Source organism: Xyrauchen texanus, chromosome 50, assembly GCF_025860055.1.
Source record: "Xyrauchen texanus isolate HMW12.3.18 chromosome 50, RBS_HiC_50CHRs, whole genome shotgun sequence".
NCBI lineage: Eukaryota > Metazoa > Chordata > Actinopteri > Cypriniformes > Catostomidae > Xyrauchen > Xyrauchen texanus.
The window spans coordinates 17464893-17487733 of NC_068325.1; the positions used below are offsets into that span (position 1 = coordinate 17464893).

The window sequence follows — 22841 nt, forward strand, 5'->3', positions numbered from 1 at the left end:
GCTAAACGCATGGTGTATTTTAGTGACATAGAAATGCAACACGGTAGATTAAAGAACATTAATACTGTATATCCTTTTCTATTTTTGTTTCATTCGTCACCCAACTCGGGAACCAAACACTAACCTTAGGGTCATCTCTTATGGTGGCTTATGTTGGTTGGTTTGCATTGTGTGTACTGGCTTTTGATGGATCTGTACTACCAATAAATAATAAAAAATCAGGTCTTTGGCCATCATTCCGATTCAGTCATTTGTTCTCAAAATGACAATTCTCCTGTGATGCATGTAAATCCACCATTGAACATTGTTAGCAGACAAAGTAAGTGAGCTAGTGAGTTTGAAAACTGTTTTTATGGAAGTTTAATTTCGCTAAGTCCACAGTGCCAAAAGTTCCCATAGTTGAAGAAACTGCCTTCGACATTTTTAACAAAACCTTTCTAAAAATGCTAACATTTTACATTGTCTGAATGTCTAGCAAGCACAACAGCAAATTAGACGACCTATCCTCAGCTAATACCAGTGGTGCTGAGTTGTTTTTTCCCATAAACATTAATTTCGCAGCATGCATATGTCAGTAGAGCTAGCAGTGCTGACTATGAGAATTTCCAAGGTAAACATAAAAATTTAATCTCCCCCCACCCACCAACCTGTCTTTGCATTTATAGCGAGCATCCGTCTGATCCCAGTAGAAACAATTACGCATAGTGTGTTTGTCAAATAAAAGAAAAATAATGTTTTTTACAGTTCAACAAGCAGCCCTTGTGGTGTGCAAATCTGCCTCCATGGTCGTCATGCATTGCTATTCGTAGGTGTTGTGTGTAAAGAAAGAAACAATAGCTCTGCCCTTGATTCGTTTAACAGTTTTATTAATTGCATACATACTTGAGTACAATTCCACTAATTAATAAGCTAAAATGAAATGAATATTACCATGATTAACTAATCATGCATGCAGTAGTCAGGTCATTATATTTGATTAGAATAAATTATATATGGCATTGTGATGATTGGCTCAAAGAATAACATTAAATTAATCAAATTGGCACTAGTTTCCTGCTTGAATGGATAGTTCACATAAAAATAAAAGACTCAACCTTATGTTGTTTACCAACATAATGCATAACCTATTGTGTTGCATGGAAGAAAGTAAGTCAACTTGATGGTGAGTAATTGTTGATAGAATTTTTATTTATTGGTGAACTAATCCTTTAATGCTACATCAGAGAACTCTGGGAATCCATTGGTTTCTGAAAGGACGGTGCGTGTCAAAGACATAGAAGAAACACTTTAAGGACTGCAAAAGTGACGCTTTCTTTGTCATGTGACCACTAACATTGGCTTTATTTTGACCAATGAGAATTTCAGACAAGAAAACTTGATTCACTACATTTCCATTTGTTTTCCCACTTTCCACCAGGGAGGGGCGATATGGCTTGAAAATATATTTTTTTTTTTTAAATTTGACTAATAATACACTCTTTATGAAACTTAATGGCCAAATAAGCTCTTTAAAATGTAATTTATATATTGACAACATTACTTAATTACATTTTGTCACCGAAATCATGGATGAGTGGAAGGAAGGAATAAGAGAATCCTGATCTACGAGATTATGAAGTGTTTGGACAATTAAGCATCTATGCAGATTTACCATTCTCAAAATTTCGATTTCTGAAAATCAATTCGCTATATTCCTGCTTGATTTGCCACTTTACACTAAGGCAGGGCAATATGGCTACCAAAATTTGAAACTGTATATTTTTCGGAATTGTCTAATGACGTGCTCTATATGAAACACAATGACCAAATAATACGTGTTTTAAAATAATAGTAATATTCACCATATCCAGTCCAATTCACTGTATTCCCACTTGATTTTCCCACTTTCCACTAGGGCTGGACAATATGGCAACAAAAATTCGAAATTCGATACATTTCAAAATTTGGCTAATGACGCACTCTTTATGAAATTGAATGGCCAAAAAAAAAGCTTTAAAATAATTTTGATATTCATAATGTTTAATTTTATATTTTCAGCAAAATCATCACAATTACACTGTGTAATATGATAATGATTTCAGAAATCCATTTAGCTGTTTTCCCACTTGATTTCCCACTTTCCACTAGGGCTGGACAATATGGCTACAAACAATAATCTCTTTTAAATCTTCACAATATTGCTTAATTTTAAGTAGTTGCTTAAGTAGTTTAGTAACATAGCCCTTTATAAAACGTAATGGCCTACAAAAAGTGCTTTAAAACCAGCACTTTTTAAAGCACTTTTATATTATTGTGTATATTATTATTAATATTGCTATTCACCATATTGCTTAATTTTGTAACATAAGCAAATTCAATTCAATCGTGAAATGTAATTGCGATAGCTGAAATCCAATCCAGTTGTATTCCCACTTGATTTTCCCACTTTACACTAGGGCTGGGTGATATGGCTACAAAATACGAAATTCGATATATTTCCAAATTAGTCCAATGAGGCGCTCTTTATGAAACTTACTGGCCAAAAAAATAAGCCCTTTAAAATCATCACAATATTGCATAATTGTATATGGTCAGCCAGATCATCGCAATTATATAGTGAATTATAATCACGACTTCTTGATTTGGGAAATCCTGTTCACTCGTCAAATAATACGTGTAAATATTCCCAATATTGCTTAGTTTATATCGTGAAAATCACTGCGATTTTATTGTGTATATACCACCCAGCTTTACTTCCACATCATCAAAATGTATTTCACACATTCCTACCAATCAAGCTCTCCATCTCATTGAATAAAGCTCCTGGTTTGCAGTTATGCCATATCGATTTCCATCTCTGGCTTTCAACTTCAGAGCATCAGGTGCTAAGCCATTGGCAGGGCTATCTCACTTCCCCTCTGGTTAAGGAAAATCTAATCTGGTGGATATTAACGCACCACCTCAAACTTATTTCACATGTCCATCACCGCAAGGAATTGCTCCGCTTGGAGATGAGGAACGGGCAGGAACCCCCTGTCAGTCATTCACCATCATTCATATTTATGGGTTTCAGAAGCATGACTTGCTCGATTTGCTCACTTTACTCACTTACATCGGAGAAGATGGAGAGAACCGAGCGAGAGAGACATCCTGTTGAAAAATGCATTGTGGGGCTAGTTTTTAAAAGGCTTTATCAGGCGAAAAACCTACTTCAGAGGTTGCTTGGTCCTCTCATTAGGGACTCTCACTGAACTAAAGATACCACCAAGCCTGAAGACGACGTTTCGTTTGGATTCATTGGCTTGGGTAACTCTGAAGTCTCTCAGAGACATCGTAATGACCTTACACAATACTTAACACTTTTCTCTCTTTTGCTGTTCAATCGTTCTCTTTCTCTCTGATTCTCCCCATCTCTCCTTTGCCTGATCGGGAATACATTTGCAATGCTGTGAGTGATACTTTGAGACGTCTGGGCTCTTTCAAAAAGCTTTTGAAAGGTTAATTAGCTGCGAAATCGGTGCTGCTTTCTCAAACACTGAAATAAGACACTGAGAGATGAGAAGCACTCTCAGATTGCTCTTTATGTAACTCGATCTCTTTCTCGTCATAATGTTGTCGTCAACATGTGAACTGAAGGAATGGACCCTTCTCACAGAAACCATGTCACCATGTAACCTACATTTGGGTTTCATTCACCGAAAATGGGTAAAAATCGAAAATATTTCAGGTAGAATCACATTTAGAGCCCCTTATCAGAAATTTAAAAAGGGTCCATGAATGCAGAGTCCATTTTTGTCTTGCTAAACACAGTTTACCCATACAAGTACCACAGGTTAGCTAGCTAGTACATTAACCAGTCTCTTCGGCCAATGATAAGGAGAATGCTAACAATCGCAGCTTCGAATTAATCGTGATGAAGTATATTCGAGTAAATGTCACAAATCTGATTGGCTAATATCTGTTTCCTGCTATTGTAGATCACTGCAATGGGCCGTTGGTCTCTGCACTTCCTCCCACATCATTCAAGAGTTCATCTTCCTCTGAAAACCAGTCACCATATTTTGCCAAACTCAACAGAAGAGACGGTGAGTAATTGATCTTTAGGGTGGGCAGCTTGTCTATTTGGAAAGGAAAATCTTGTGGGTCCAAATTATTACCATGGTACATTTTGTAAGGGAATTAAATCACAGATCTAGCTGTGATTTAATGATTGTCTTTACTCTGCGCCTTGCATTGTGTATTCAGAATGTGGATAAATATCCAATTAAACTTGTGACAGAGAACATTTACCAGCCTTTCAGAGTTGATTCGATTGTAATTCAGTTTTACTTACACGTCAAGGGCCAACCAAACAGTGAATTACTGCCTGACAGGAAGCAGGAACATATCCTGATGACTCAGTGAGGTTGTGCTAGCAGTGCGGTTCTGTGTTTTTAGATTAGCAATGGAATTTCTGTCTGTTTGCTCCATCTTTTTAACAGATACAGTGTCAGTGTGAGTTAGATTTCCTTAGCTAATTAGAGTGAACAGACTGGCTTAAAAGCTCATTTGGCAGGCTTGTCTGAAAATGATTTTGGCTGGCTGCTAAATGCTGCTTCAAATAAATTTTCTGTCTTTAATTAGAAGTCTATCTTTTGTAAATGAGGATATGTTTCATAATGCTGACTACAGTGTTAGAAAGTACTTAACTAAAGTAGCGACACTATTAATCTTTTCAGTAGCTCTGCATTGTGATTCATCCCAGTATAGGTTGGGAAAACCATAACAAGATGGTTTTGGTTCTCCTCTGTCTTGGCACTAAGAAATCAAGTTTTTGGAAAGCAAAATATGACATTTATTTCATATTAAATGAGAAAGGAAGCAAAACAGGGGGAGTCTACAAACTTTCCTAGAAAAGAAAATTGAAAAACAAACGTGTATCTGTATCTGTTCATATGACACAATTATCTGTATCCGTATTCGTACAGAATACGGATACAGATTGTGGGCAGGGCTTAAACCGGAAGTGCATCAAAACTAATTTTTAAAATTGAAATGCCCATTTTTTAAGTACTACTCTTACATTTATAGTTTCTTTTAATTAAATACGCCCTGTATATGCCTTTTCATAATAATAGCCTAATAATAATAATTATTGTTATTATTATTATACAATTATTATTTAAAAAAATATTATTTTATTATTTTTGTTCTTAATTTGTAAGATACATTAACTGTGGAATATGTTGTTAACTGAGGTTTCTCCAGGTATTTCAGATATTAATATCTGAATGAAACAACATTTTTATTTGTCTGTGCATGTATAACAACATTATTCTTAAGGCAGGAGGTGTCAAGAAAAATGTGCACATTTTGCAATGAATAATAAAAACAAATTCAAACATTAAAATAAATTTAAATATAATATAATGTAGGCAATATAGCCTACAAACAGGTGAAAGTCCCGTAAGCCTATCAGGAATTTTTACGATAGGACTCCATTATTTAGTTAATAATAATAATAATAATATTGTTAGGTTTGCAAAGCATTACATAAGGAGGAATATTCCTAATAGATGAATACTCTATAGAGCATTTAAACATTTATGGAGCATTTTGAATGAATCGGTTTGTTCAGATAGTTCATCACACTGAACTTGTTCCCAAAATAGATTTGACGATTCCTAGGAGTCATCACTCAACAGTGTTCATACTCAGTATGAATGGTTTGTTTTAACATACAGACATTTCATTTCCATTAGCTGGTTCACAAAATAGATTAGAAAATGTATATGAGTCATAACTCAACGGTGATGGCATTGAGCTTCGACAGATTGTTTTAGCAAATCTGTTCGTTCAGACAGTTCATTTCAGTGAATGGTTTCGTAAAATAATAAACTGATTCACATGAGTAATCACCCAACAGTGTTCACACTAAGTTCATATGGTTGATTTTAGTTAATCGGTTCGTTCAGGTGGTTCATTTCAATAAACTGGTTCACATTTTCATTCACTTTTCATTTATATAATCTGATAATTACCTAAAATACATTGTTATATAGTTTTAAATTAGCTTCCTCAATACTGGCTGACTTTGAACCCAACCTAAGTTATAATACAACCCTTCTTTTCTTGTGTGTGTGTGTGTGTGTGTGTGTGTGTGTGTGTGTGTGTGTGTGTGTGTGTTAGGAGGTGGCGGCTGGGCTCCAGAACACTCAGACAGACTACGATGGCTACAGGTGGATCTGCGGGAAAGGGTGGAGGTCACAGCGGTGGCGACCCAGGGCCGTTTCGGAAGCCCTGATTGGGTGACTAGCTACATGCTTTTGTACAGTGACACAGGAAGAGCTTGGAAACAGTACAGACAGGATGACAACATAGGGGTGAGTTATCAAAGTACTCTTATTAAATTTATAATGCATTAGTGCTTCGTCCAGTGCAATAAGGACAGTAAAAGCTTTCTGGATAATGTGAATCAGGGGAGCTTTTATGAGCGGAAAAAGATGCATATATACCAGTAAGTCCTTAAACATCTGTGTCTTTAAATAAACCATAATAAATTACTTGAATAAATTAATTTGCCTTCCCTTATACTGTTAGTGTAGGAAATACTGTTTGCGTCATCAGAAATTAGCATAATTAATTATGATTCAAAGTATTGGCCAGCATCATCCAATCACTGCCAGCCATGTTAAAATAACATTTTCGACCACCAATATTGAGTGACATGGCTTTATATCCATGAAAAAGCTTATTTCATGGTCCCTAACCTCACCGGTCAGTGCCAGTGAAGCTAAAATCCTTGTCCACCCAACTTGAATTACTTCTCCTTTTTTCTAATAGTTTTAACTTGACAACTTTGGAATCGATCTGATTTGGCCCTAGCACCACAAGAGATAGTGGTTGTGTTGCCTCCACACTTAAAGGCAAACAAGTGGGCTTCACCCACCTTTCCCGAATCAATACTAGTAATGTCAAGGCTTCATCAGTTCATATCAGTGTTCTTATTTAGTGCTGGCTCGAAGAGATCTGGGGTTGAAACTTTACCAAGATGGTGGCTGGCATCGCCATCATGTCTTATTACTTAAGCTCGGATTCCTGCTAAAGTAATCATCAGAGCAAAACAAACAAAGGGGAATAGAATACAGTGTTGGGAGAGGCTGTGGTATACATTTTCTCTGGCTAGCTTTTGTTGTTTTCTGTTTGCTTGATGATTTAATATTTGGCTCTTTTATCTTCAACTCAGTGGGAGAAAATAAGTGTGGATTCGTTTAAGAAAGAGAGTTTAATGGAAGTCTTTGAAGGTGTGAAGCATTTTAATGAGTGCAAGATTAAAAAATGTGGAACATTTTAAAGAGCCCTAGATGCCCCCTGGTTGCACCATTTCTGTAGTAGACGGAATGGCTGCAGGGTGGACCCCCAGCTATTCTAAAACTGGAGTTTAGATTAGTTGCGATGCTTTGAGCACAGCTTAAAGAAACTAACGCTGCCAGCGGCTCCCTGTTAACTTTTTCATTTTATTTTTAAAATCTAAGGTAAATGCAACTCTGGGGTTTGAAATGTGGGTGCAGGTTGGCTAATGGTTCAGCTCTATGTATAGATAATCTTTATATAGTTCTATATATAGATAACTTCATCTAAAACTCTGACTTCAGAAGACTTTCTGTTAGACAATGTATTTCCGTAGTTGAATTTGAGAGTAAGGAACAAAGAGATCTGTGATACTTGGAGAGATCGGTTAGCAAGAAGAGCTGCTATTGGAATTCGTTGAACTTCAACCTTCTAGATCCCTTCTCGAAAGTTCTATCAGGAAGACTCGCAGACTTGAGTGAGATTTAAGATTACATTTATTTGATGAATATAAAACAGAAAAGTAATGTCTCTCTTTGGTGTAGGCCCTTTCTGGCGGTCCGAAGAACTTGTACTAGGTCATATCCTGCCGGAGATAGGAGGCAGGGGCAAGGAGCCTACCTCCGTGCAGGACGGGACTCAACTGGTGGTGGTGGGGTGGTGGAGGTTGCCATGTTAGCACACTGAAACAGCAATGTGACAGATTGTGAGCAGACTTATAAAGCAATGGCTTACATGTGATTGGCTGGGAATTACCCAGCTAATGGTGCAATGATGTACAGCTGCAAGTCTTCCCGCTAGAACTACGCTGCACTTACATTGGGTGTCAGTGAAGTTTCAGGAGAAGAGTAGTCCTCCACAATCAACTGCAGATTTGCATTCAGGACTGGCTCATTATGACATTCAATGCCTTCGATCCAGCAGCAGAAAGAAAAAAAAAACAGGAAAAAAAACTATTTTTAGAAGATGTATTTTGAGGCAAAGTTATATGCTAATTGAGAGCAAGAAGTGATAACAATATACTTTGCTAATTGTCACCTTTGCATCTCAGACACAGAATTATTTTCCCATACCTCCAATTTAGCAATGTATGTGAGAAATATCTAGATGTGTGCCAAGACTTGTGATAGACACAACAGATGTGGAGAGCTATCAATGTTGCTGCAAAATAAAAACAAATAAGATCTTGTGGGTGCTCCAAGGCAAAATTGTGATCAAACTCCAGTTGTGCAAGCTAACAATATGTACACTTAACCATTACCTACTCTCTCCTCTCTCTCTCTCTCTCTCTCTCTCTCTCTCTCTCTCTCTCTCTCTCTACTCTTTATCCTCCTTATTTTACTTCTGCAGACTTTCCCGGGAAATACTAATTCTGATGGGATTGCTCACCACAAGCTCTCACACTCAATAAGAACGAGATTCTTGCGGTTCTTGCCAGTCGACTTGAGTCCAGGGGGATGGGTGGGCCTCAGAGTCGAAGTCTATGGTTGTGCATACAGTGAGTACCAAACTTCTTGGGATGTTTGTGTCTGAATGGAGAGAAGAAAAAAAAACGATGTTATTTAAGGAGTTTTACTGCAACAGAGCAAAGAAAATTTCGATCAAACAAAAAATAGATTTTATGAAGAGAAGCTCATGTCTTTGAATAAGTTTACTGGTGTGGGGGAGTCTAAATCAGACTTCAGCCAATCAAAAGCCTATTCTTACAAGTCTATTTTTACATTTTTTATTTATTATAAATTGTTATTTGCAATTTATTAAAAGAGAAGCCCTAGAGTGTGAAATCATATCATTTTGACCATATTTGTTAATTGGTCTAAAATAATGTTGCAGTCTATTGAAAAAAATCTAGTGTTACCACCCTTCATTTACTGTGTATTAACCCTCTGAAGTGAAAAATACAGTCTTACCAGGAAGGAAGAAAAAAGGAGAAAAGAGAGAAAAGGAAGAAATAATAGAAGGGAGGAAGAAATTTAATAAAGGAAAAGAAAGAAGAAAGTGAAAAAAGGAAGGAAGGAAAACAATGAAATGAAAAGATGGTAAACAAGTGTAGGAAGGAAGCAAGAAAACGTTAAAAAAATGCAAGTAAGGTAAACAAGGAAATGAAAAGAAGGACGTTAAACAAGGACAGGAAGTAAAAAAGGTAAAAAAGATAATGAAGGTAAAAAGGGAAGATGGGAAGGATAAAAGAAAAAAGGATGAAAAGAAGAACAAAGGGGGAAAGAAATGTACTGTAGGTTAAAAAGACAAGTAAAAAAGGATTGCAAACAAGGATAGGAAGGAAGGTGAAAAGAAAAGAAAAGAAAGAAGGTAAAAAGGAAGGAATAAGCTTAGAAGGGAAAGGAAAGAAGAAGTGAAAACAGGAAGGAAGGTAAACAAGAAAATTGAAAGAAGCAATGTAAACAAGGACAGTATGGAAGGAAGGAAGGTTGAAAGGAAGGTAAAAAGGGAAGGAAAGAAAAAAGGAAGGAAGGTAAACAACAAAATGAAAAGTAAGAAGGTAAACAAGGACAGGAAGGAAGGAATAAAGGCAAAAAGTAGAAGGAAGAAAGGTAAAAAATGAAAGAAAGGAAGGAAGAAAATGTAAACAGGGAAAGACGGAAGGTAAAAAAAAGGAAGGAAGTAAGGTGAAAAGGGAAGGAAACTAAAAGAAGGAAGGTAAACAAGGATAAGAAGGAAGGAAGGTAAAAAAGAGGAAGGAAGGAAGATAAAAAGGATAGGAGAGAAGCTAAAGGAAAAGAAAAAAGGAAGATATAAGGAAGAAAGGATGGAAGGAAAAGTTTTAGTCTGTTTTTAGTTTGCCACTAGTTCACTGTTGTGTTGTTGTTTAACTGCAGTTGGTTTGGACTTTCCTTCCCTGTGTATCAAAGTACAGAGTAACAATCAGTCAGTAATCTCAAGGGTACCCAGTGCCACACACTTCACAGCCCTCCTAGTGGTTGTTTTCTATCTTTTTTTCACTCCCTCCCTGTTCATCTCTCTCTCTGTCTCTCCTCGGGTGCAATGAATTTGCAGTCGGCACGCTAGCTGAACCTATTGTCGATTCTGAGCTTGACTCGGTGACCTATCACCGGCATGTTTATTCGCTAGATGTTAATTTCGTGAGATAGTGCGGAATGAGACACTACTGGGGGCGACTCGGTTTACCTTGTTGATCAAACATGATAAGTGGGTGCTGACCACACAGTATTTCAGTAATAGGGTTTGATAACAGAGACGCTAGTGGTTTCACAATTCAGACTGCTGACAGTTTAGCATTAGCATTAGCACTGGGAGCAAGCACACTTTCCATAAGAGCTGTAGATGAATCAGGCAGTGAATTTGTCATTAGTAATTACATTTATAATTGGCCCTGTCCTTGAATGCTTGGAACATATAACGGCTTTATTGTACATAGCGACATTCAAGGTTAGCACATAGCCTAGCACTTTAGGAACTTGTCTGCTAATCTGAACTCCTGGAATAATCAGGGTTAGTATAACTTTGAATTGTTTTTATTTCTAAATTCTTGTCAATTTGTCCTTTCAATTCAGTTTAGTTTGCATTCGTTTTCACGTTGACTGTGTTTTAGTTAAATTTTTTGTGTTTTCTAGTTTCAGGTTAGTTTTTTCTTACTTCAGTTTCTGGTTTGCTGAAGATAACATGTTAATGGATATCACTGAAATTTGTTTTACAACATTAAATATCTCAGGGCTGTCTAATGCCATCGCTATTTAGTAGCATTTTCAATGTTTTCATTTCAATTTTGTTTTTCAAATTTAAGTTTAGTTTCCGTTTTCACTCTGATTGTGTTTCAGATTAGTTATCCGTGTTTCTAGTTTCAGTGTAGTTGTTCGTGTTTTTGTACTTTACTCTCAGTATTTTTTGCTGCTGAAGTTAATGCTTTAACTGATTTCATTGAAAACTATTTTCTCCATTACATTTTTCAGGGCCGTCTAATATTAACGCTGTCTAGTAGTATTTTAATTGAATGGTGGGTTGTAAAGGTTTTACATTTTGTATTAAACATTTTTAAGTTGTGGTCTTTTTTTATTCATTTAACATAAATGTTTGTTTTAACTGCATTTCAGTTTTTTAGTTTTCAATGATCATTTAATGACCCTCATGTTTATTTTTTCAAAACCCATTTCTTTGGGATTTAAAAGGAGATTTTAGGCAGAATCATTTTCCATTCAATGAAAGTGAATGGTGACTGTGGGTAACATCCTGTCCCTTTGTGTTCCACTGAAAAAAAAAAAAAAACGTAACTCTTTTGGATTTGAAACAACATTATGGTGAGTAAATGATGACAGAATTTTCATTTTTGGGTGAACTTTTCCTTTAACATTATTAATATTGGGAATAAAGACTTGGCGTCACAAACGGGATAAATAGAATGAAAGTATAAGGTGTAGAAAGAGATCACACATGCACATTTAGAACAGCGGATGGTCTCTCTCCTTTCATGTTTCTCTTCTGGGGGTTAAACCGAGCATCCTCAGTAGTGCATTGGCCTTATTCATGCACTGCTTAATGATGCCGAAGTCATTTAGTTTTAAATCTGTCAAGTGCCTCTGCTGCTAACCGCAGTTTAAGGCCATGGCTTCGTGTTATATACTGTTTTGGTGTGTCTGTGTGTGTTCGAAATAAGGGATGTGTAGCATAGCAAGAGCATACATACTGTAAGTATGTCTGTGTGTTGTATGTGTATGTCCCTGTGCTGTAATCATTAATTCACATTGGTGCACTGCTATGTTGATACCACCAAGAGACACATACAGTGAGATCTACAGTTCTTGTAGGTTTGTGGCCAGCTTTGTTTGTGTTCATCCTAACTCCCATATACAGCTTCTGAAAGCAACATTTTCCAGCTTTTGGATGCATCAATTGATTCTCAATGTGATTATGCACTGTAAATATAGGATATTTTAAATGAAAATTAGCATACAGTCCACGTACGTGGTCATTGTGTTTAACAACATGTCGTTACGCAATAAATTGCTAAAATTAAAAAAATGGGAAAACAGATGAAACAGATGAGACTAATCTTTTTACTCAAATGAGTTTCAATGTAAAAACATAATTAGGTTTCTTACCAGATTGAGTTTTGTTGGCGTTTCTCCCAAAGACAAATCCCGCTGTGGTCAGCGCCATGTTGTTTTGTCAGAAGTTTAACCCTTTTCTGAGAGCACATAGTCCCTGTAACTGAGTAGGTTGAAATTAAATAAAATTATGCATTGAAAGCCAAAACACAATGTCCTCGCATGTGGATGCAGGGTCGCACAAAGTTAAAGACTATAAAGACATTTTATTTTCTTTGGAATAATGTGCACTGATAAATCTTGCACAGTAAAACCAGAAACATGTATTTGAATCTTTCTTTAAACTCTGTGGAAATCTGCAGAGCTTTCTGTATATTCTGGGCATGCCTAGAAATAAGGTAGACAGGAAGGTTATACGTTTATTTTTCCATCTACAATCCACAGTAAATGTCATAAATAATTTTTTACGTGACGTGATTCCACTGTGTGTTGTGTTAAGCGAGCAGTCTGGCTGAGTTCAGATGCAGTCCAGAGTTTGAATTTTAACCGTGTTTCTATTTTCCCCTCAGGAAGAATAATATAATATGCATTTGTTTTTCAAACCTGCTTGGATTTTCTCTTTTTCTTTGTGTCTGCCCCCTCATATTGTTCTCGGGGTCAATGCGATGTCATTTTCATGGTGATTTGATGATTATTTCTGCAAGTCAGAAATATAGATATATATAAATAAATCTTTAACAGTATTGTTTTCCAGTAAAACTATCTCCAGTAAACAGCCTTAAAACAAGATACTTGAGAAGCAAAATAATGTAAGATAATACTGTAAGACTTGGTTTCATAGAATAAACCATGAATTAAGTTGATTTTTAATCAGATTAAAGGAATATTCCAGATTCAAAACAAGTTAAACTCAGTCAACAGCATTTGTGGCATAATGTTGATATATATTTTTAAAATACAAAACAAAAATTTGCGTTACAGATACTTACAATTGAAGTAAATTGGGGCCAATTTTTAAACCTTAAAATACTCATTTTTTTAAAAGTATAGCCACAAGGCATAAACAATATGGATGTTAATTCGGTGCCATGATGATGTGATGCTGTAAACATTAAAACCCTAAAACGATCCTAAAAACAACCATTTAAACTATTTTAAAGCTCAAATAATACACAAGTTTGAACAGTTTTAAGTGTGTTTACTTCAAATGCTGTTGATTGAGCTCAACTTGTATTGAATCCGGAATATTCCTTTAAGAATTTTTTTTTTTTTGGCAGTGTGTGTGTGTGTGTGTGTGTGTGTGTGTGTGTGTGTGTGTGTGTGTGTGTGTGTGTGTGTGTGTGTGTGTTAGACAAACAGCCTTTGAAATGAAGATGTATTTTCGTTAATGTTCCATCTTGACATTGTGTCTCCAAGACGTCAACTCCTGAAAAAATCTAAAACCAAACACATTCTTCTCTGATCTTCCTTACTTTATCTACTTCAGCCTCATTGGGTTTGCTGATGTTTCTTGGGCCCTCTGTGTTAGTTCGATATTCAGCTGACGGCTCCAAGCTCTGTGTGTGGCTTTGCTTGTCACGGCTAGTTAACCTCAGTCTCTCGCACTCAGCATGGATACGCAGCCACTCCATCTGGCAAAAAGAGATGGAGAAAGAAAGAGATATGTAATGTCTGACCTCTGTGCCTGGGTCAAAATACTGTACATATTTCTGCTTTTTACTGCTCGGGTGGAATTTGTTTTGTTGCTTTGAGACAAGCTTTCTTCTTTAAAATGATGAATGTTTGGGACTGGCAGCTCCAGAACTTTTTTGTATAAATAAAATCTAGTTGGTTAAACAGATTTTTCCTATGCAGTCTTGGTTATATAATCTGGAAAGAAGTTGTTTTAGATTGCAAGAAAGTATTATTTATTGATTAAAGAACAGTAGTATGTAAATACAGTCAATTTTATCTCACTTGTTATCTCACTTTATGATCTTTATATAGATTCATATTTAGATTATTTCTATTTTTCCTATTTTCAAATATTTTTTTAAGTAAATGTAGTTATTTTGCTCTTTATTTTCAGTGATTATGAACATGATATATATTAATATTAGGTTATTCTTATTTTTACTATGCTCAAATACATTTTAATAAAGCAAATAAAGTTATTTTTGCTGTTTTAACTTAGTGTTTATGATCACTATACAGTATACTGTATATTCATATTTGTTTTGCTAATATTTTTCTTATTCTCAAGGACATTTTTTGAAAAAGTAAATAAAGTTAATTTTGCTCTTTTATTTCAGAGTTTATGATCAATATAAATATTTATATTTTGTTTATTAATATTTTTCTTATTCTCAAAGACTAGTAAAAGTAGAAGTAAATTAGTAAAGTAATTGTTGTTGTTTTATTTTAGTGTTTATGATTATTAGATAGATTCATATTTGGTTTGTTTATGTTTTGTATTCTTAAATACAGTTTTATTCCAAAAAATTTAATAAAGTCAATTTTGTTAAAGAAAAAATCTGAATAAGTGGTTGCGAGCCAGCTCCTTTTATACCCATATTCCTCTTTCTATGAGGAATGGCATGCAAATTCCACTCGCAAATTCCCATTGGCCTTTCCTCAAATATCAGAGGTGTTTGGAGCTCCCAAGAGTGACCCCTAGTGTCACTACATCAACATAACATCTCGTTCCTCATAACATCATGAGGTTATGACAGTAACCAAGACTTTTATATATAAATATATATATATATAAATATATATATATATATATATAACATTTATTTAGCTTTTATGCCAGTTGGTGATAATGAACATGAAATAAATTATTATTTGATTTGTTCATATTTTCACAAAGACATTTTTAATAAAGTAAAAAAAGTTAATTTTGCTGTATTATTTCAGTGTTTAACATTATTACATACAGTATATTTTTTTTTGTGTTGTAAATATGTGTCCTATTTTCAAAGACATTTTTAATAAAGTTTAATTTAGATCTTTTATCTTACTTTGTGTTTATGACCATGATTATAGATTTTGTTTAATATTTTTTCCATGCTCAGAGTCAGATGTGGCTGACTTCAATGGCAGAAGCTCTCTGCTGTTCCGGTTTAATCAGAAATCCACAAGTACAGTGAAAGATGTCATCTCGCTGCGGTTTAAGAGTCAACGTGCGGATGGGGTGCTCGTGCACGGAGAGGGTCAAAGGGGCGATTACATCACACTGGAGCTACACAAGGGCAGATTGGCTCTGCATATCAACCTGGGTCAGTGAACATTCCATAAAGCCTTTTAAACTTCATGTAAGTGTTACAATGCTTCACAAACAGCACTAGAATATTTTATATTCTTTGTATTTAAAGGTGAAGTGTGTAATTTCAGCGGCATTAGTTTCACCAAATGGAATTGCAAAAATCATGTTTCCCAAACACTCCCCTAGTCTGCGATTGGTGGTAATATAGATAGCCCCGCCTCAAACTCAGACAATTGCTTGTGCAAATGTTGCAATGTCAGGCAGGTTGAAATGCTCAAACAGAGCAATGTTTTGATAGTGCCATAGAACCACAAGGTTATACTTTTTAAGTATTTTAAGGTCTATGTTTTTATTTTTGTATTTTGAAATGTTAGTAGAAACATCCAAGAAGACGTTGAAACTCCTTGTGCTTTAAAAGAACAGATATTTACAGCGATGCATGAGTGTTTAGGTCATTCCACTTGTTTGGTATTTCTGGAACTCTTCAGACAGTGCACCAAAAAGAAATGTTCGCTGACGCAATCGTAGCATCTTATCGTAATCACATGAGAGGCTGTTGTAAAACGAAGAGTTGATTAAGTGGCAGAATCGGCGCTGTAATCACATCTAAGTGTGCGAGCTGTCACATAGATCTTATGAAGAGTCCCAGCACATCCCTTGCCTTGTTCATTTAGCATCCGCAGTCAGATGGAATAAGTTGAATGGTATTGTAAGAACCCAGCATGCTCTGATTGTTAATATCACACTTCAGTTGTGTTTACCAGCACAATTAAATAAATAAAAAAATGCCCTCCACCAAATTACCGTAATGCATCCAGACATTTGTTTTTTACATTGCATTTTGATCATTGGTGATTTTCATTAGATTTGATCTTTATAAAACATTGTACGACAAATACATCATGCATTTGGAAATGAGTGCTTTAGACACAAAACGCAGCCTACTCTACAGAAGTACATGAATGCTAACAATTCTAGCTATTTAAGCTTGATTTTATGTACGCAAGTTTGCAAAATGGACCTTTAAAGAAATGGATGTGTAAAGGCGGAACGGAGGGTGAGATTATGCTAAACGTATTGTTATTTTGTTCATTTTCGCTCCTTGTCTTTTTCTCCAGACGACGCCAAGACGCACCCTAGTAGCGGTCATGTTTCTGTTTTTCTGGGTAGTCTTCTGGACGATCAGCACTGGCACTCTGTCCTGATCGAACGATTTAACAAACAGATCAACTTCACCGTCGACAGACTAACCAGGCATGTGAGGACGGGTGGACTGGATGATTCACTGGAAGTCGATTATGAGGTGAGAATGTTTTCGGTTATTTAGGTTGGAAATATTTATTACATTACTGTTATATTGTATATATATAAATATTTGTCCATTTGAATTCATTTCAGCCACTCTGAGATCTGTTGAACTATTTTCCAAGTTAAAATCCAGTGCGAAGAAAACGATTTCCCCCAAGAATACATGCACATATTGCCGAAAACGTTTTGCGGATTACATCTTGGAACGCGTAGTAGATCGTTTGTTACCTGTAACATACTGCCAATGTTCAAAATGGATTATTAGGTTACTACTTATTGTAAACTGCAGAGTATACACTTTTAAAATAGTAAGTGAAACAGTCAGGACTATTTTGCAATAAATGTTTAAACGTTTCAGTAATACTCTGCGTTGAGTGGCATCCAGTTTCATTGAAAATTATTATTTTGGACTTTAACATTTACAGTGGCAAGAAAAAGTATGTGAACTCTTTGGAATTAGGTGTCATAAAATGTGATCTCAATGTGGAAACACTATGTGCTTAAGCTAACAACACTCAAACAATGATAATCTTTCATGTCTTAATTAAACACATCCCAATATACATTCACAGTGCTGTGGAAAAAGTAAGTGAACCCTTGGATTCAATAAGTGGTTGATCCTCCATTGGCAGCAAACAAGCGTTTCCGGTAGCTGCGGATTAGACCTGCACAATGTTCAGAAGGGAACTCTTCCTAATGCCATATGTAGTGCTGCATGTTCTTCCCAAACAATTCAGCCTTAGTTTCATCAGTCCACAAAGCATTTTCCCAGTAGCGTTGTGGAATGTTAAAGTGGTCTTTCAAACATCAGGCATGCAGCAGTGTTTTTGTTGCAAAGCTTACTTCGTAGTGTCCTGCCATGGACACCATGCCTGTTTAATGTTTTCCATATAGTAGACTCATGAACAGAGATGTTAACCAGTTCTAATGATCTTTAGCTGTCACTCTTGGGTTCTTTTTTACCTCATTAAGCATTCTGCTGTGTGCCCTTTGAGTCATTTTTGCTGGATGGCCACTTTAGGGAGAGTAGCTATAGTACTAAAACGTCTCCATTTATAGACAGTTTTTCTAACTGTGAACATTTAAGCTCTCGAGATAACTTTGTAAACCGATCCAGCTTTATGCAAAGCAACAATTCTTGATGGTAGATCTTCTGAAATCTCTTTTTTGCAAGGCATGGTCCACATCAGCAGACTCAAAATGTTTGAGTGCTTTTTATAAGTCAAAGTAACTCTAACCCACACCTTCAAACTCGTTTCAGTAATTGGATGCAAGGATTGCCAAATCATGACTCTAATTTAGCTTTCTGAATGTTTGAATGATGTATTCAATATGTAAAAGAACAATACAACAATTTGTGAATTATTAATTTAAACAGATTGTGTTTGTTCATTATTGTAATTTAGATGAAGGTCAAACCAGATTTTAACACAAATGTATACATAAATGCAGGTCATTCCAAAGGGTTACATACTGATTCTTGCCACTGTATTTTTGAGTAAAATTGTCTTCACTTTTGGCAGTCAAAAAAAGAGATGTTAAAATTAATTATTAATATTTTACCCAGTGGTTTAAAGATTCACCTAAACCAGTTAATTTTTATTTACTTTAATTAAAGAGTATAATGCCACAAGCTAAATCACTTCAAAATTAAAAGAACACGTTTCCCGCTCATGTTTTAAAACCTCTCCATCTTTGTTTTTCCCATTCATTTCACAAAGCTCAGCTTTGGAGGCATCCCTCTTCCTGGAAAACCAGGCACATTCCTGAGGAAAAACTTCCATGGATGTATAGAGAACCTCTATTACAATGGAGTCAACATCATTGACCTAGCAAAACGACGCAAACCTCAAATCTACAGTGTGGTGAGGACATTTATCTTATACACTTATTCTTAGTCATCTCATTAAGATTAAGATTCAACTTTATTGTCATTGTGCAGAGTACAGGTACAGAGCCAATAAAATGCAATTGTTTTTGCATATCCAAACTAAGCTGTGTTCAGAGTGCAAGGTCAGCATGAAACAGCACCCCTGGAGCAGATGGGGTCAAGGGCCTTGCTCAAGGGCCCAACAGTGGTATCATGGCAGTACTGGGGCTTGAACCTCTGACCTTTTTGGTTTTTAACCCAGAGCCTTAACCACTGAGCTGTTTTCAGCGTTACTACAGTATTTCTTAGAGCCATTGCCAGTACACTTTGGCTCCACAAGGGAGCTTTTAAGAGAATGAATTGTGGTTTTGTCCACATTATTCCCACCGAGCTGAACGCAATATCATTAAAATATCTTTCACAAGGTGCGCAATCAGTCTCCTAGAGCTGCTCGGGACTTGGATTATGCCTCATAAATGACCAGTTGACAAATACCTCATACCTCATGAAAGTCTTGGGACTAAATTGCAGTCATTTTGAAATAACAGAGGGATTTTTATGAGAGGGATATCTTAATAGCATAATAACATATTTTTGGTTATCTGACTACAGCAGAGGTGTAATGTGCAGGTTATTTCATATTTATTGATATATTAAAATGTACAGGATATAATTGGCTGAATATCACAAAATGTGTCCAGAACACATTTACGTTTCACCCCATAAATCAAAAGAAATAACTAAGAAATTTGGTTTTGCTTAATGAAAACGATAATAATTTCTTAAAGAATTTTGTGACATTATTTTCATGACGATTAAGCATATTTCCCTGCAAGTGTCATAATATTATACCGTTATGACTAAAGCTAAAGTAGATAATCCAGGTTCTTTTCTCTGAGTTCTGAAACATACGTACAATTTTTCACAATATCATACATTACTGCACAATATACGTGTACATACTGTATACTGCAGAAATTCTACTAGTAGTATAATAGTATGGAAACAAGAATTTGTAGGGATAATTTGGTTAATTGTCATGAATATAATGGTACAAAATCAAGATTTTAGATGCTAAAAGTAAGCTTCATTTTATATACTATTTATACAGTATGTATGTATACAGTATTAGGGCTGTCAATTAAATAACATTTTAAATCGAATTAATTACATGGTACGCCAATTAAATAATCAATCAAATGAATCGCAATTAATGGCATACCAACATATTTGCTGAGAAAGCCCAATAAATAATAATAATTCAATATATATATATATATATATATATATATATATATATATATATATATATATATATATATATATATATATATTTTGGCCTGGATATATTTCTGATTATTTAAGATTCACCCACTGATATTTATTATGATTAAAATATTAATATTTTGCCATATTATGCCACAAAGTCTTAATGTTGCCAAAATAGGCTTAATTTTATATATACACTATATATGTATATATGTGTGTGTGTGTGTGTGTGTGTGTGTGTGTGTGTGTGTGTGTGTGTGTGTGTGTTTATTCATTCATTTATTTTTGTGAAATGTGCATACATCCGTAAGTTTCGCACAATGAATTAGATAATTATACAAATATAATGTTGCTTTTCACAATTAAAATGTTTGCTTTCAAACACTTTATAAAGCATTTTTATTATTATTAGAACATTTAAACGTAAATAAATTCATGTAAAAATGTAAAAACAATTTTTCAGGCACTTTTTTTATTATTATTATATTTTTGGCTATTTAGAATGTTTAAACTAAGACTTTAAATTGTGAATCGCTAAAAATATGTTTACTAATTAATCGCACAGTTTTCTGTGATTAATCACCAATTAAACAAACATTAAAAAAATATTAGAAATATACAGTATTTACTTTATACTTGGTCTCAAACCTTGCAAGAACTTGTTCGTTTAAAAATTTTTGTTTAAATATGTACGTTAAAATGTTTTTTTAGGCACATTTTCTCAGGTATAAATCTTTAATACATGTTTTATGTATACATGGCATAAAATTAGTGGGCATGCTGTAATTAAAAGTTGGGCAAAATCTTTTGCCGTTTTACGACTTTTTCAATTATAGGATCAAATGGGCAGATTCACTTTATATCAAGCTTTAATGGCAACTTAAGGATACATTACTTATGGATTATTAGGTACTATACATACAGATATAAAACAAATTGAATGTTGAAGTTTAAAATCTCAAAACTATAATTTTCTCTGGCTGCCGTTTAGTCCATCGCGCGGTTTTGCTTTTGACACTGGCTCCAATGACAGTAAGTGAGCGTTATTGCACGATGCAAAGAGACACGTCAGCTTGCCCGTATCTCTCCCACACCTAGCTCGCCACTTGCGTGTGCAGTCTCCATTCTCCATACATATATGCTTCTGTGTTTATAATACCCAAGACATGTGTTGGACGTAACTACTGCAAACGTCTCCACACAATCAGTTTCTGTACTAGGATGTGCAGTCGAGTCAGTGTGTACCTCCTGGAAATGTATATATGCCACTTTTTTTATTCTTTATCTTCTGGGGCTTTTTGTTGGTGAGTTAGTGGAGAGGGGACAGGAAATGACAGGGAAGAAGAGTGGTAATAAGATCGGGAAAGGACATCACGAGCCGGGACTCGAACTCTGGTCACCGATGCATCAGCTCCACATGATATGAGCGCAGCTTTCTAGGCTACAGCTCTGACTATATAAGCCAATTTTAGCAAGTGGGGAAAAACTTGAAACTAGTGAAATCTGATTTAGCATTAATTGCTTAAAATAAAATGTAAAATATAAAATAAAATTACATTAAATATAACTAATGTATTAATCTCAGAATAGCCCTAATTTAAACATAAACCAATAATTATGACTGTGGATTTACAATCATTTCTAAATCAAGTAATTTTGGGAGATCTTATTCTTGTGCTCTGACATTGTTACCATCCATTTCTCACTGTGATCATGGGTAATGGCTTGCCGTCCACTGTCATATCAGTGCAGTGGGCTACACCAGCGAACAGCTAATCGCATTTGCCATTAATCTAGCCACATGCTGGATATTGCATCTTTTAATGGACCGGGAGATAGTTCAGTAGTAATGACAGAGAGGCCTGAGTCCTACTTATTCTAGGCCACCCTCTGAGAATTTCACAGCAGACGCCAGCTTTCTCTCTACACATCTATCCCTACCTCTCGCTCACTCTCTTTCAATTATGCAGTAGTTTTTCAGTGAGGCAAATATATAGGCTCCTAAGGGACATTTGGAGCCCAATTAGGTCTAGGCAATGAGGCATGGAGTCTCTTGTGGAACTAGCACGATCATAGTGGGACTTTGGAATATCAGATTCGCAGTGTCAGATACACTGTGCCAGGGATTACTTAGGTCAGATGTCTACAACATTTTATGTCCGTTTTAAGTGTAATATGTTAAGTGTATCTTAATTGGTTTGATTTGACCCGGGTAATTCGTGATGCTAGCCAGTCAATCAATCAATCAATCAATCAACCAACCAATCAATCAACCAACCAACCAACAACCAATAAATCCATCAATCAATCAACCAACCAACCAATCAATCAATCAACCAATCAATAAATCAATCAACCAACCAAACAATCAATCAATCAACCAACCAATCAACCAATCAATCAATCAACCAATCAATAAAACAACCAATCAATAAATTGATCAATAAATCAATCAACCAATAAACCAACCAATCAACCAACCAACCAACCAATCAATCAATCAATAACCAATCAACCAACCAACCAACCAACCAATCAATCAATAATCAATCAACCAATCAACCAACCAATCAATCAACCAACCAATCAATAAATCAACCAACAACCAATCAACCAACCAACCATCCAATCATCAAATCAATCAATAATCAATCAACCAACCAATCAATCAACAACCAATCAACCAACCAACCATCCAATCATCCAATCAATCAATAATCAATCAACCAATCAACCAACCAACCAACCAACCAACCAATCAATCAATCAATCAGTCAATCAACATTTACATGTTACAACAATATAAGTTTTTCCAAAG

The 22841-nt window shown here is 35.4% G+C and overlaps 1 protein-coding gene across 1 annotated transcript in view; it reads left to right on the top strand.

The window, feature by feature from the left end:
* Positions 1–3680: 3680 nt before the first annotated feature.
* cntnap5b (contactin associated protein family member 5b) overlaps positions 3681–22841 on the top strand; it is a 62165-nt gene continuing 43004 nt past the window's right edge. The window contains exons 1-7 of the mRNA XM_052123738.1: positions 3681–3684; positions 3957–4064; positions 6148–6341; positions 8659–8806; positions 15386–15589; positions 16695–16879; positions 18606–18749. Of these exons, the coding sequence (XP_051979698.1) occupies positions 3681–3684; positions 3957–4064; positions 6148–6341; positions 8659–8806; positions 15386–15589; positions 16695–16879; positions 18606–18749 (987 nt within the window). The remainder of the gene's footprint in view (positions 3685–3956; positions 4065–6147; positions 6342–8658; positions 8807–15385; positions 15590–16694; positions 16880–18605; positions 18750–22841) is intronic.